At 37.8% G+C, this 12,150-nt stretch overlaps 1 protein-coding gene across 2 annotated transcripts in view; it reads left to right on the forward strand.

Moving 5' to 3' along the window:
- Positions 1–165: 165 nt before the first annotated feature.
- The window catches only part of SCIN (scinderin), a 97,326-nt gene continuing 85,341 nt past the window's right edge, over positions 166–12,150 (forward strand). The window contains exons 1-3 of one of the 2 annotated variants that reach the window (XM_037836803.1): positions 166–321; positions 3,604–3,974; positions 10,264–10,418. In XM_037836803.1, coding sequence (XP_037692731.1) covers positions 10,317–10,418 — 102 coding nt within the window. In that variant the 5' untranslated portion in view covers positions 166–321; positions 3,604–3,974; positions 10,264–10,316. Of the gene's footprint in view, positions 322–3,603; positions 3,975–4,211; positions 4,569–10,263; positions 10,419–12,150 lie in introns of those variants that run through there. The other variant, XM_037836802.1, reaches the window with a different exon arrangement.

The following is a 12,150-nucleotide window of genomic DNA, read 5'->3' on the forward strand; positions in this document are numbered from 1 at the left end:
TATTTACATATGCCAGGCTTTGTTCCAGACTCGTAATTTATTTATCTATTTAATCCTCATGATAATCCTACAAGGTAACCTCTATCACTGTCTCCATTCCACAGGTGAAAAAACTGAGGCACACAATGTTAGGTACTTATCCAAGCTCAATCGGCTGGCCGAAAAGTGGAGAAAGCAGGATACAGCTTGGTCCAAGGTGTACTGTAAATGAGGCCACTACACTCTGCTGCCTGCTTCTACTGAAGATGGAATCAGAGAAGTGGCAAGAAAGTGGGCACCTGGAATGGATTTGAGAAATATTTGGGCAACCTTGTTGATAAGGTAACAATAAAGGGAAAGTGCTGAGTCAAAATTCAGTTATGCTGTCAATGAAGTTAGGAGAGGCTTGTTGGGAGGAAATTGGAAGTTGGAAATGTGAGTTTGGAGCTGAGATTGGAGCCTAAGCTGGGGCCTAGACAAGGGTGAGGCAAAAGGGGCAGATGCCACGAGTGCAAAGTTTAAGGGGATGCTAAAAATAATATTTTAATGCAACATTTTAAAATCAAAATGCACAAAATCCATGATGAACAAAATATCAGAATTTTAAGTAAAGGCAGAATCAGTATTTTTCCTTATGTCTCAGTCTTCCAAATAGGTCCACACAACACTGCTGATGATCCTACTTTCATTTAAAGTTTTGGTATTTTGTTCATCACAATTTTCTACATTAATTTTGATTTTTAAAATATTGAATGAAAACATTATTTATCTTGATTACTGAGGTTTTTCTGATGTCCCTTTAAATTTTGCATTCCAAGTGTGTGCTTCACTTACCTTACCCTACCCTAAGCTGAAGGGATTTTTACTTTCATCTGTACCAATTTTTATTTCTTTAGGAAAAGATTTATCATCAAACTTGAAACTGAATTTATGTATTAATTCTGATTTTTTAATTATCTTAAGCTCAAAGCACCAGTTCTCATAATGTTATTCCCAGAGGAAGAAAGAAAACAAACGATTTCCAATTTACAGATAAGCAAACCAGGGCATATAATGGCTTACTGGCAAAGTAAGAGCTAAACGTCTCAGTGCTGCATGGGGCACATTAGAACAGAAGCCTCTCTAGACACAACTTAGAGGAATATGAAAATATAAAATATACTTACGTGAACAAATCTTGGAAAAATAATTTGCATAAAGGTACAAGTTTTTGTAAAGAGTATGTGCTTTTCAATTTGAGTGAGATTGAATTCCCCTTTGGCCACTCACCAACTGGGTGAACTTTGGTAAGTTCCAAAGCCTCAGTTTCCTCCTCTGTGAAAGGGGGATTATCGTATCTACCTTTCATTGTTGTGGTTAGGAGTCAAAAAGAGAATGTATAATATTAGTCGGGATCACAACCAATAACAGATGACACATGCAAACTAGGAAAATTCCAGATTTTTATTTTTTACAAAGATGTTGTATCTAAAAGTAGGGGTGTAGAAGAACCACATGGGGTAGTACATCTGAGAGGACAGTTGCTGGCATCCAAAAGAAGAGAAATCGTACAGTTATTTGCCTTGAAAGGAACAGTGAACGTCAATGGAGGCAGCCAAGGAAACAAAAACTCTGTCTTCACTCTCCTTTCTCCCTCCAACCCAACCCTAAGTCAGAGGGAATGGAAGACTAGTTGAAGATGGACCTCCTGGGAAAGACAGCAAGGTGCAGAAGAATGGAGAGGGCATCTGGAGAGCCACAGAAAGCTGTCCACCACATCAGAACAGTCAACGATTATTGAGCATTTTCTATGTAACAGACACAAATGCTTTACTTGCATTATCTCATTTAATCTAAATAACAATCTTATTGGCACAATAAGGGAGTGTCAAGTTGAATACTATTATTTTCTCATTTTATAAATAAGGAAACTGAGGCCTGCTGTAGTTAAAGTTACGTGCCCAAAGCCTCAAAACTAAGATGGAGTCAGGATGTGAATCCAGTCAGTCTGTGCCAGAATCCATCAATATAGAAGATCAATAAATGGCAGTGATGGATTTTGTAATTATTGTCACCCTCATCAAAAGCATTTAATTCCACCCTCTTGCTCTAGCAATTATATTTCTAGGAATTTATCTCACAGTTAATAATGTATGTGCATAAAGAAGTATTTTTAAAATGCTCTTTGCAATGTTTTATTAGCAAAATATAGAAAAAAATTAAGTGCCCATCAACTTAGATTAAATAAATTGTATGTTCATAAAATGGAATACCATGTGGTCAGTAAAAAGAGGCAGCTGTATGTGTACTGCGTATTAATATATATATCATAGTCAATTCTCATTATTCACAATTGTTGTATTCTATAAAGTCACCATGAACACTGAACAAGGAAATACTGAACCATTGTTCCTAGAGGAAATAGAGGATTAGGTTCCTGGGAGCCTCTGGTTACCTTTTGTCAACTGATCAATACATAACCTTGTTTAATGTGTGTTTCTGTTTGAAGACATCTTTTAAAAATATATATTGTTGATTAATTAACATTGAACTCATGGCCAACAGCACTATACCTCAAGCCTTAATGAAGCTTATTTAACATACATTTCTCCGTAAGGCACATCACATACTTCTTGGATTTAGGAATATGAGGCAATACTTCAGCTTTACGCTTGGGGGCCTTTTAAACAGTGAAATCACCAACATACATATATTCTTCCATCTGTTGCCAAAGGAAATGTCCCTCCTTGAAGAAAGTGTTTCCAGGAGGTTCTATAAGGTCCCTCCCAATGCCAAGAAATATATATATATCTTGATTCAGAACAGTGTACATGTTATCATTTCTGTTAAAAAATTAAAACACCTATATTCTTGTACATGAAAGAATATATCTGGAAAAATACATAAGAAACTGGTAACTTAGATGCCTATGGAAAAGCATCTAGGTGGCCAAGGGACATGTGAAATGAAGATAACTTTTTATTGCACACCTTTTGCAATTCTGAATTTTTTTTTTTACCAAGGTCGTGTAATACCTATTTAAAAACATAAATTAATTTTTAAAAATCTAATTGTTCATAATTAGTGGTCCTCAAAGGACTCACATAATCTGTGAAATATAATAAAAGAAAATTTATGTGCGTAAAAGCCAGCTTTCTTACCCTTTACCTCCTAAGCAATTTGCTTTCTAATAATAGAGTATAATCTTTCACAATACCAGGCTAGATTAAATGAATACAAAATAAAGAGTAAATGCCCGTCTCTATTTTACAGGTCTTTGTCCATATTAGGAAAACAAAAACTGTAGGGAAAACAATGAGAAATTTAGCACCTTGAAGCCACCTAACAGGTAGCTCAGAGGACAGGCCTAGCATAAAACCACAGCCATAAACGGCCCTGCCTGAAACACCTGAGGAGGGTAGCTTCTGGTTTTTTTGTTTGTTTTTTGTTCGTTTTTTTTTTTGCTTTTTGCTTTTTCAGTAACTTTCTTGGCCAAAGGAGGCAGGTGGCAAAAGAGCTTAACATGCTCCTAAGCTCTTGGGGATTTACAGAGCTCCATCCCCTGGATAGAGACAGTCAGCCTTCCAGGTTTTCAACCTTTCCAAGAAATCTGACATGCTGTTTTTTATTGCATTTTCAAATTAGCAATTTCAAGACAGAGAGAGACTTCAGCCATCAGGATAAGAGATCGGCCAAGGAAGTTTTGGAGTTGATGAAGACGCTTGTTACCTGGACTGCCAATTATTTTTTAAAATGACGAATAAAAATTCTCCTGGGATGCCAATGTGACATATCACTGGGCTCTGAAACAAGGTGCAGCTGTCAAGACGCAGAGAAAGCCCTATTCTAAGAACTGTCCTAGAGGGCCAGGAAGAACAGCTACTGATCCTCGCGCCAACTCATGCTCCAGAGCTGCTGTGCCCTTTGCTAACTTCAAGCTTCCTGCCAGTTTCATCCGAGGCCCAGAAATAGCAAGGATAAGCGGGAGAAAGGGAAATAACTGCCGAAAGGTGGAGGTAGGTGTGCATGGGCGGGGGGCGGCGCTAAGCAGAATTTTAATCGTTTATCTCCCACATCTGTTGCTAGACGAAATGGCTTTCCTGGGGGAAGGCATTTCCAGGAAGTTCTTTAAGTTCCCTCACGATTTCAAGGAGAATTCTGCCATGCCCAGCGCTCCTCCTGACCCTGGAGAGGACATTGGCGCTCAGAAACAGGCGCTGCGTTCAGCTTTTGCCTCCTCTGTGGCAATACTTGGCCCCTCCCGTTTCCGAGCCCCGCCTCCGCGGAGGGCGAACCCCATAAAGTTGCTGCGACCGGGGTCTCTCCGGCCCTTCTCGGGTTTTTCGGTCTCGAGAATTAAGGAGGTCCCAAGCCCGAGTCGGTGCCCCCGGTAGCATCGCGGGCGGGAGCCATGGCCCAGGAGCTGTACCACCAGGAGTTTGCCCGGGCGGGCAAGCAGGCGGGGCTGCAGGTCTGGAGGGTCGAGAAGCTGGAGCTGGTGCCGGTGCCTGCGAGCGCCTACGGCGACTTCTACGTCGGGGATGCCTACCTGGTACTGCACACGGTCAGGGCGAGCCAGGGCTTCGCCTACCGCCTGCATTTCTGGCTTGGTAAGACGCGAGGCCGGTGGGATCTGAGATTTGCGGGCGGAGTGGATGGGGCGGGGGCGCGAAGAGGCAGGACTGAAGACTCGTCGCGCAGGTCGCGCCCGGTGAAGCCGCCTCCTTCGGGCTGGCCACCTTCTCGCGGTGGGTGCCAGTTTTTCGCCCGCCTCAAACGCGGGGCGCAGGTGAAGTGCGAAGCGGACTTGTCCCGCTGACTTTGACTTTTTTGTCCAGTTCCCAGGCTCGGGGACTGGTTCCTCTGGCCTCTCCCTTTCTCACCTCCCAGTCTCCAAATCCCTCTCCTGCCCACGGGCGCTGACTCCTGGCGCTGGCCAAGTCCTGCTCACCTTCGACAAGTTCAGTCCTGGTTTCCCTGTCAGAGTGGAGATGAAGTCAGACAAGGTTGTGGGCATCCACAGCAACTGGCAAGAAGCCCTCCACCCCCACTCTTTTTTACCCTTGAGCACCGGTTTATACTGCTCTAAAATTGCACTGGGAAATTATTAAATCCGGATCCTGCGTGTTGTACGCTGCTGGCAGGGTTGATAAACAAAAATATCTATTTACTAGGATGCTGGAGAACTTGGATGGAAGCAGGAAAATACAGATATTATCCATGTAAATAAATAGCTCTATATGGCTTGTTTGTTTATTAGCTGTATGTTTATTTACTTTAACAACACTGGGTGGAACAAAACTTCTGCTTCAGCAGGAGTAATTATTTTGGGTGGCGCTCGTGCCAGGCTCTCAGGATACTGGGCCTTGTGTGTTCTGCTTTTTCCACCTTCTACTTTTACTCGTAAACACCCTGAATGTGCAGGCTTTCCCTGTGAGGTCCTGTGCCACTGGGCTCACTCTGCCTAACAATATGACGATTATCTGAACCGTTTTACTTTCTTTTATAACTAGCTTGCTGCCCTATGATTTGTATTTGTTTAATTTTTATTTCTGAGCTTAAGGCGAAACACACAAACACACACTTTCAAGCCCATGAAAGTCAACATTTTTATTTCTAAGATTTGAAGATGTTAGGAAATAAAACAGTGGAAAATATTGAATAGTGATGTTCTCAGATTAGCAAACATGTTAATAGCATGTTAATAACAGCTTAATTCACTTGGTAACTATTCAATGTGCCCAGCCCTGTGTAAAGCATTTTTGGATATAAATAATTTATACTTTCATGACAGCTTGCAATCTCCAATGTTTAATAAGACAAACAAAAATTCTATGGCATAAATAGAATGTGATAAGCATTGGGAATGAGACATAAAATATCTGTGTTAGTGGAGAACCAGAGAAGCCTTCAAGAAAAAAAGAAATGGTAGTAATTGGGAGAGTTCCCATGCAAGGGAAAGTCATGGGGAGCATGAAAAAATTACAGCAATAGTCAGCAAGCCCTTCAGATGAAACTGTTCAGCTGCTCTTGCTACTTCTGTCCTCTGAAACAAGCTAAATTTTATTCAAGATATTCTACTCTAAGACCTAAGTTAAGAGGAATTTGTGAGAATTAATCCAAGAGACAATTTGAGAGAAAGTTCTAGGAGAGAGAGCTGAAAGTTCAGGAAAATAAAAAGTTTGTTGAAAGGAAATCAAAGGAAGGAAGACAAAAGAGGAGGAGGTGAAGTAAAGTCAGGCTGGGATGAAAAATTACACAGCACAGAAATTAAGAAACAGGCCAAGTATGATGAAAAAAGGGGAAACAGGAAGAGGTACAACCTAAGATGAGAGAGAATAGAGGGAGGTATCTCCCCAGTGTTTCCACAATACCCTTCCATATCTCAGATTATTTTATGTACCACCTCATTATCTGCTGCTATCTGCTTTGAAAACTCCTTCAGAAAAGAATGTTTCAATCTTTGGTTCCCACTCCCTTGCACAGGGCCTAGCACTGAGAAGTTATACCATATGTGTTTATTGTTTTAAAAATATATTTATGTAAAGTTTAGAACTGGCAGGGTAAAATGGTGAAGGAAGAAGTTTGAAGCGTAGGTCAGGGATGTGACAGAGAGCAGCTCTACCACCTAGCCCTCTCATAGACATGATGCTATTAAGTAACTGTAAGTACAAGGTGAGTGAACTTAAACTAATAGGTATGTAGCTGAAATGCTTTTGTGGTTTTTGCGGGTGTGTGTTTTATCAAAGACCAATACAAATACTTTTAACTTACATGCAATAAGTTCTTACTTTCTCCTGGTTACTAACCTAGTTTTTATCATTAAAATTTTGATTAATTATAGATTCACATGAAGTTGTAAGAAATAATGCAGAAAGATCCCACATACATTTACCCATTTTCCCAAATGGTACCTTTTTATAAAACTCTAGTCCAATATCACAACCAGGATGTTGACAGTGATACAATCTACATGTCTAATCCAGCTGTCTCTAGTTTTACTTGTACTAATTTGTGTGTGTTTAGTTCTATACAATTTTATCACACATGTTGGTTCAAAAATCCACTATCACAGACAAGACACTAACAGTTCCATCACCAAAAGGATCCTTCAAGTTCCCCTTTTATAACCACATCCACCTCCCACCTATGCTCCCCCTGCCCCCACTTTTCCCTTCCCTCTCTCACCTACCTCTAACCCTTGGCAAATACAAATAGAAAATTTTGTCATTTCAGAAATTTTATATAAATGGAATCATACCATGTGAAACCTTTTGGCATTGGCTTTTTTCACTCAGCATAATTTCCTGAATATTCACCAAGTTGCTAACTCCTTTTTATTGCTGAGTAGTTATTCTATGACATGTGTGTACCACAATTTGTTTAACCATTCACCTGTTGAAGGACATCTGGGCTGATAAAAGTTTTTGGTATTACAAATAAATCTGCTATGAACATTCAGGTACAAATTTTTGTGTGAACTTCAATTTTCATTTATCTGAGGTAAGTTCCCAGGAATGCAATTCCTGGGTCATATGGTATTTGCATGTTTAGTTATGCAAAAAAACTTCCAAACCTTTTTCCACATTGACTGTATTATTTTTCATTCTCACCAGCAGTGTATGATGATTCAGTTTCTTGGAATTCTTGTCAGCATTTGGGATTGCCACTATTTTTTATTTCAGCCATTGTGTTAGGTGTTTAGTGATATCTCATTGTGGTTTTAATTTGCATTTCCCTAATGGCTAATGATGTTGAACAGTTTTCATGTGCTTATTCACCACCTGCATATCTTCTGTAGTGAAATTTCTGTTCATATCATTTTCCCATCTTCTAACTGGATAGTTTGTTCTTCACTGTTTTTGAGAGTTCTTAACATATTCTAGATACTAGGCCTTTGTCAAATATGTGGTTTGGAAATATTTTCTCCATCTGTAGCTTGCCTTTTCTTCCCCTTAACAAGGATTTTGCAGAGCCAAAGTTTTAAATTTTGCTGAGGTCTGATTTATCAATTTTTCCTTTTGTGGATCATGCTTTTAGTGTGACGTCTAAGAACATTTTGCCTTGCCCTAGTTCGGAAGATGTTCTCTTATTTTTTCCTAAACATCATGTTTTCATTTTACATTTAAGTTCATAATCCATTTTGAGTTAATTTTTTTATAATATATGAGGTATAGGTCAAGATTCAATTTTGCCTATGGATGTCTAATTGTTTCTGCACCATTTATTGAAAAGGCTATCCTTCCTCTAATTGAATTGCTTTTGCATCTTTGTCAAAAATCTGTTGACCATCTTTGTGGGGGTCCATTTCTGTATTCTCTATTCTATCTTATTGATCTATTTTATTGATTTGGTGAGAGTTTTTATCAGGAAATGGTATTGGATTAACCTAGTTTTTAAACCTCTCTTTTAACCTATATATTATATATACAATGCTTCACATCCCCAAAACAATTATAGGAATTTTACAGAATATGTTCAAGTATAATATAAAGTAACATAGCATCAAATCAAATAACATAGCACAACATATTATAACATAAATAACATAACCAATATAGCATAACAAAGACATTGGTAAAATAAGCGTAGGAAAAAAGTAGATGATGTTATGGGCAGAATTCATACACAAATCTCAAAGGTTTCAGAACACTTATTAGAACTACATCCTGATACAAGTAAGTCTTGATTATAATTTTCACATTCAAAGTCTGGAATTGGCTTTATCAAAACATTTCAACCTATTTAGGTCGACTCTGGTTTATTCATCTTGATATTCCTTGGCCCAGCACAGTAAATAAGCATCAGCAAATAATGGCATAATTTAATTAAATGACCTCCTGTTCAGTCAGTCAGTAAATATTAACTGCATGCCTGTTCATTTATATCTGCCTAAAGAAATTCAGGTTTCAATTTGTAGTCAAGTAAGAATGTTTATGTCAAATACATTACCCTTACCCTTTATATTACATTTCCCTCTTAAAGCACCTCTGTACAATATTTCCATCTATGGCTTTGTTAGTATCATTTAAGTGTGAGGAAGTGGGCAGAAGAATGACACTAGAGTCCCCTTGCACAGCAGAATTACATGTGTTTTATATGTGTGTTAAATACTTGTCTTTGGCCATAGCAAACACAAAATAGATGTCATGTCAGATACTCTACTAGCTACTGAATTTTTTTCCCAAGAAGGCGTTTGCTACATAGGGCCCCTTTGAGAGTGAGGAGGGAATTGTAAAGAAATCTGATTCTCTCTTTAATATCTGTGACTGATTTTCCTCCTTCAACTTTGGTGAATACTTTCAATTGGGGCCGCCCAAGTGAATTATTATATTGTTACATAACGAGGATCTGAGTACAAAATGCTGTCGAGTAGTTCATTGTACTTTCTAAGAGCCTGTGCTTTATGGTCACACAAACCTATGTCTGGGTCCTGTTCTGGGGAAGGTCATCTTTATGACCTCAGGAAAGTTACTCGGCCTCACCAAGCCTCCATGTCCTCTACTGTTATGTGGTGGAATATAGCTTGTCCTTCATGGGCTTGAAGATTAAATGAGATCATCCATGAAAAACACTAGCACAGTGTCTGGCCCATAGCAAGGGTACTATGAATGGAAGCTATTATTTCTAAAATCATTTGTGGTTTTCCTGCAGCTCAGATGTAGTGAGGGTTCAGAAGTGTTTTTAGAGAAATCTGATATTGGTGAAAATTAAACATGCATTGCATGTTAAATTCCTGGGAAATACCAAATACGTTAACATTTAATAAATGTTAGCATACTGGTTCCTTTACTTTCCCTTTTCTGTCACAGAATTTTATTTCGTTCAGCCTAAAACAAAACCTGTAAAACAGTGAATTGGGAACACTGGGACTTAAAAATAAGAGTAAGGTTAAGTTATATTCATTATCCCATTCTGAAACCAGGCCTCACAAATCTTAGCATATTGACATATTGGGAGGTTAACGATTAATACGAATAAGGGATAAAACAATTGCAAAATGTTTTCATAGCCTAATCTTATTGGCTGTACCCAATGGTTGCTTATCCAAATACTTCTAGAATATATTGTTGTGTCTTCCCTAGCATATTCAGACAATAGTGTTTCTTTAAAAAGTTTTTAAAGGTATTGGAAAAAGCAGGAATGAAAACAATTAGCTATTAGCAAAATAACATTATAGTGTTGATATTGCATTGTTTTTACTAAACAAGCTTTCTGTAGAAAGACTATTGTGTTGATACATAATTCAAAGAAAATTTCTGATTTCTTTCATATTAGTAATTCTGCTGTTATTTGCTATTTCAGGAAAGGAGTGTAGTCAGGATGAAAGTACAGCCGCTGCTATCTTCACTGTTCAGATGGATGACTATTTGGGTGGCAAGCCAGTGCAGAATAGAGAACTTCAAGGCTATGAGTCCACTGATTTTGTTGGTTATTTCAAAGGAGGTCTGAAATACAAGGTAAGTAGCTCTCTCAAACAGCCTCTGTTAGGACCCACTTTTTTATTCTGTCCATCCATACCTCATGTCTTCATAGAATGAAAGTACATTGGGGGCAGGATTTTTTGTTTTGTTTTGGTTTGGTTTTATTTTAATCTGTTTTGTTTACTGTTATATCCTCATTTGCTGCCTGACACATAGTAGGTGCTAAATAAACGTTTGTGGCATGTATGGTCCAATAGTGAAATAGTCTAACTAACTTGATTCCATTTATTAGGTAAATTTTTATAGTTAAAATTAAGAGCTTTTGGTTATGTGTTCACAAGAGAGCCCTTTAATATTTTGCAAACTTACTACAACAGTTACATATTTGGTAACTGGGGTATTAACGGTTTTTGTTTTTGCTATTCTAGAGAACCTCTGAATTTGGTGTAAATAACCCAGACTTATAAATATTGATTGTTATAGAATATCTTAATGTAGTATTTAAAACAATTATAACTTCAGTTAATGCAAAGAACTACACACACATTCCCCAATTAATGTGGTTTGGTCTTAAAGATGATACAAATTAAAGCATTGAGCTGAACAAATGAGTTCTTCAGCCACACAAACTCAAATGTTAGTTAAAAAATACACACACAATTTGCATGTGTTGTCCTGAAACACCTATCATCACTTGACTTTGCTTTTGAAAACAAATAAACAAACAAAAACAAATAGTTCTCTCCCTTTAAGGCAACTTTTTGTAAAGGATGGTTTTTTGTTTTTTGTGTGTGTTTTTTGTTTTGTTTTTTGTTTTTTGTTTTTTGTTTTTTTCTGGGATTCTGCCAGTGACCCTTGCAGACTGGCCACCCTTCCTTTACTTCTGGAGTGTTCGGTTAAAATGGGAAGAAAAGCACCCCAGATAAACATTTCAGAAATCAGTGTTTGCCAAAACAAACATGATTTGACAGGTGCTCTGCACACCCTACAGTCCCACTCCTCAAGCATTTCACCCCAATGAGGACCTGAACCCTCAAAGCTCACCAAGAATTCTGAATATATTCTCAGTATACCTAGGAAGGGGCTGTAGTTTCTTTCTTTCATCACCTGATAATGCCCTGTTTGAGTATTTTTGGGTACCATTTAGATCTGGGCAAAACACATGTAAGATCTCTTATCTTTCTTAAAATTATATTTTCACTCCAGGCTATGAACCACCCTAAATATGAAACTATTAGCTTTCATTTCATTTAATTCAATTAATTCCTATATTTTATATCCAATGATCCTGAAACTTCCTTCATTTGAATGAACCCAACATTTTAAATAAGCTTCATCTTCTAGTTACTAAAAGCATGTGCTTTTGACATCATCTTGTTTGTGAACCTATTTTTGCCATATATGTCTTGCTTAACTTTGAGCAAGTACTTAAGCTGTGATCAATTTCTTTAAACGTACAATGGTTATAACAACATCTTCCTTACATGGGTGTTGTAAGGATTAAAGATTAAATTAAATAATAAAATACTTACATAGCACATGCAAAATCAATACTTATTGGCTACAAGCAGAACTTCTAAAATCAAACTTTGAGATATATATTTGAAAGTGGACATGATAAAAGTAATTTTACAGCTATTCAATAATTATCTCCTAATAATCAATATTAAAATCACCGAAATCAGCATTTATTTTTAGAAAGAGGATGTTTGCAAGTAGAGGTCAAATTTATCAGCACAAAAGATCAGTTCACTATCTTATCATGAGA

The sequence above is a fragment of the Choloepus didactylus genome, chromosome 5, assembly GCF_015220235.1.
Source record: "Choloepus didactylus isolate mChoDid1 chromosome 5, mChoDid1.pri, whole genome shotgun sequence".
NCBI classification, from domain to species: Eukaryota; Metazoa; Chordata; class Mammalia; order Pilosa; family Megalonychidae; genus Choloepus; species Choloepus didactylus.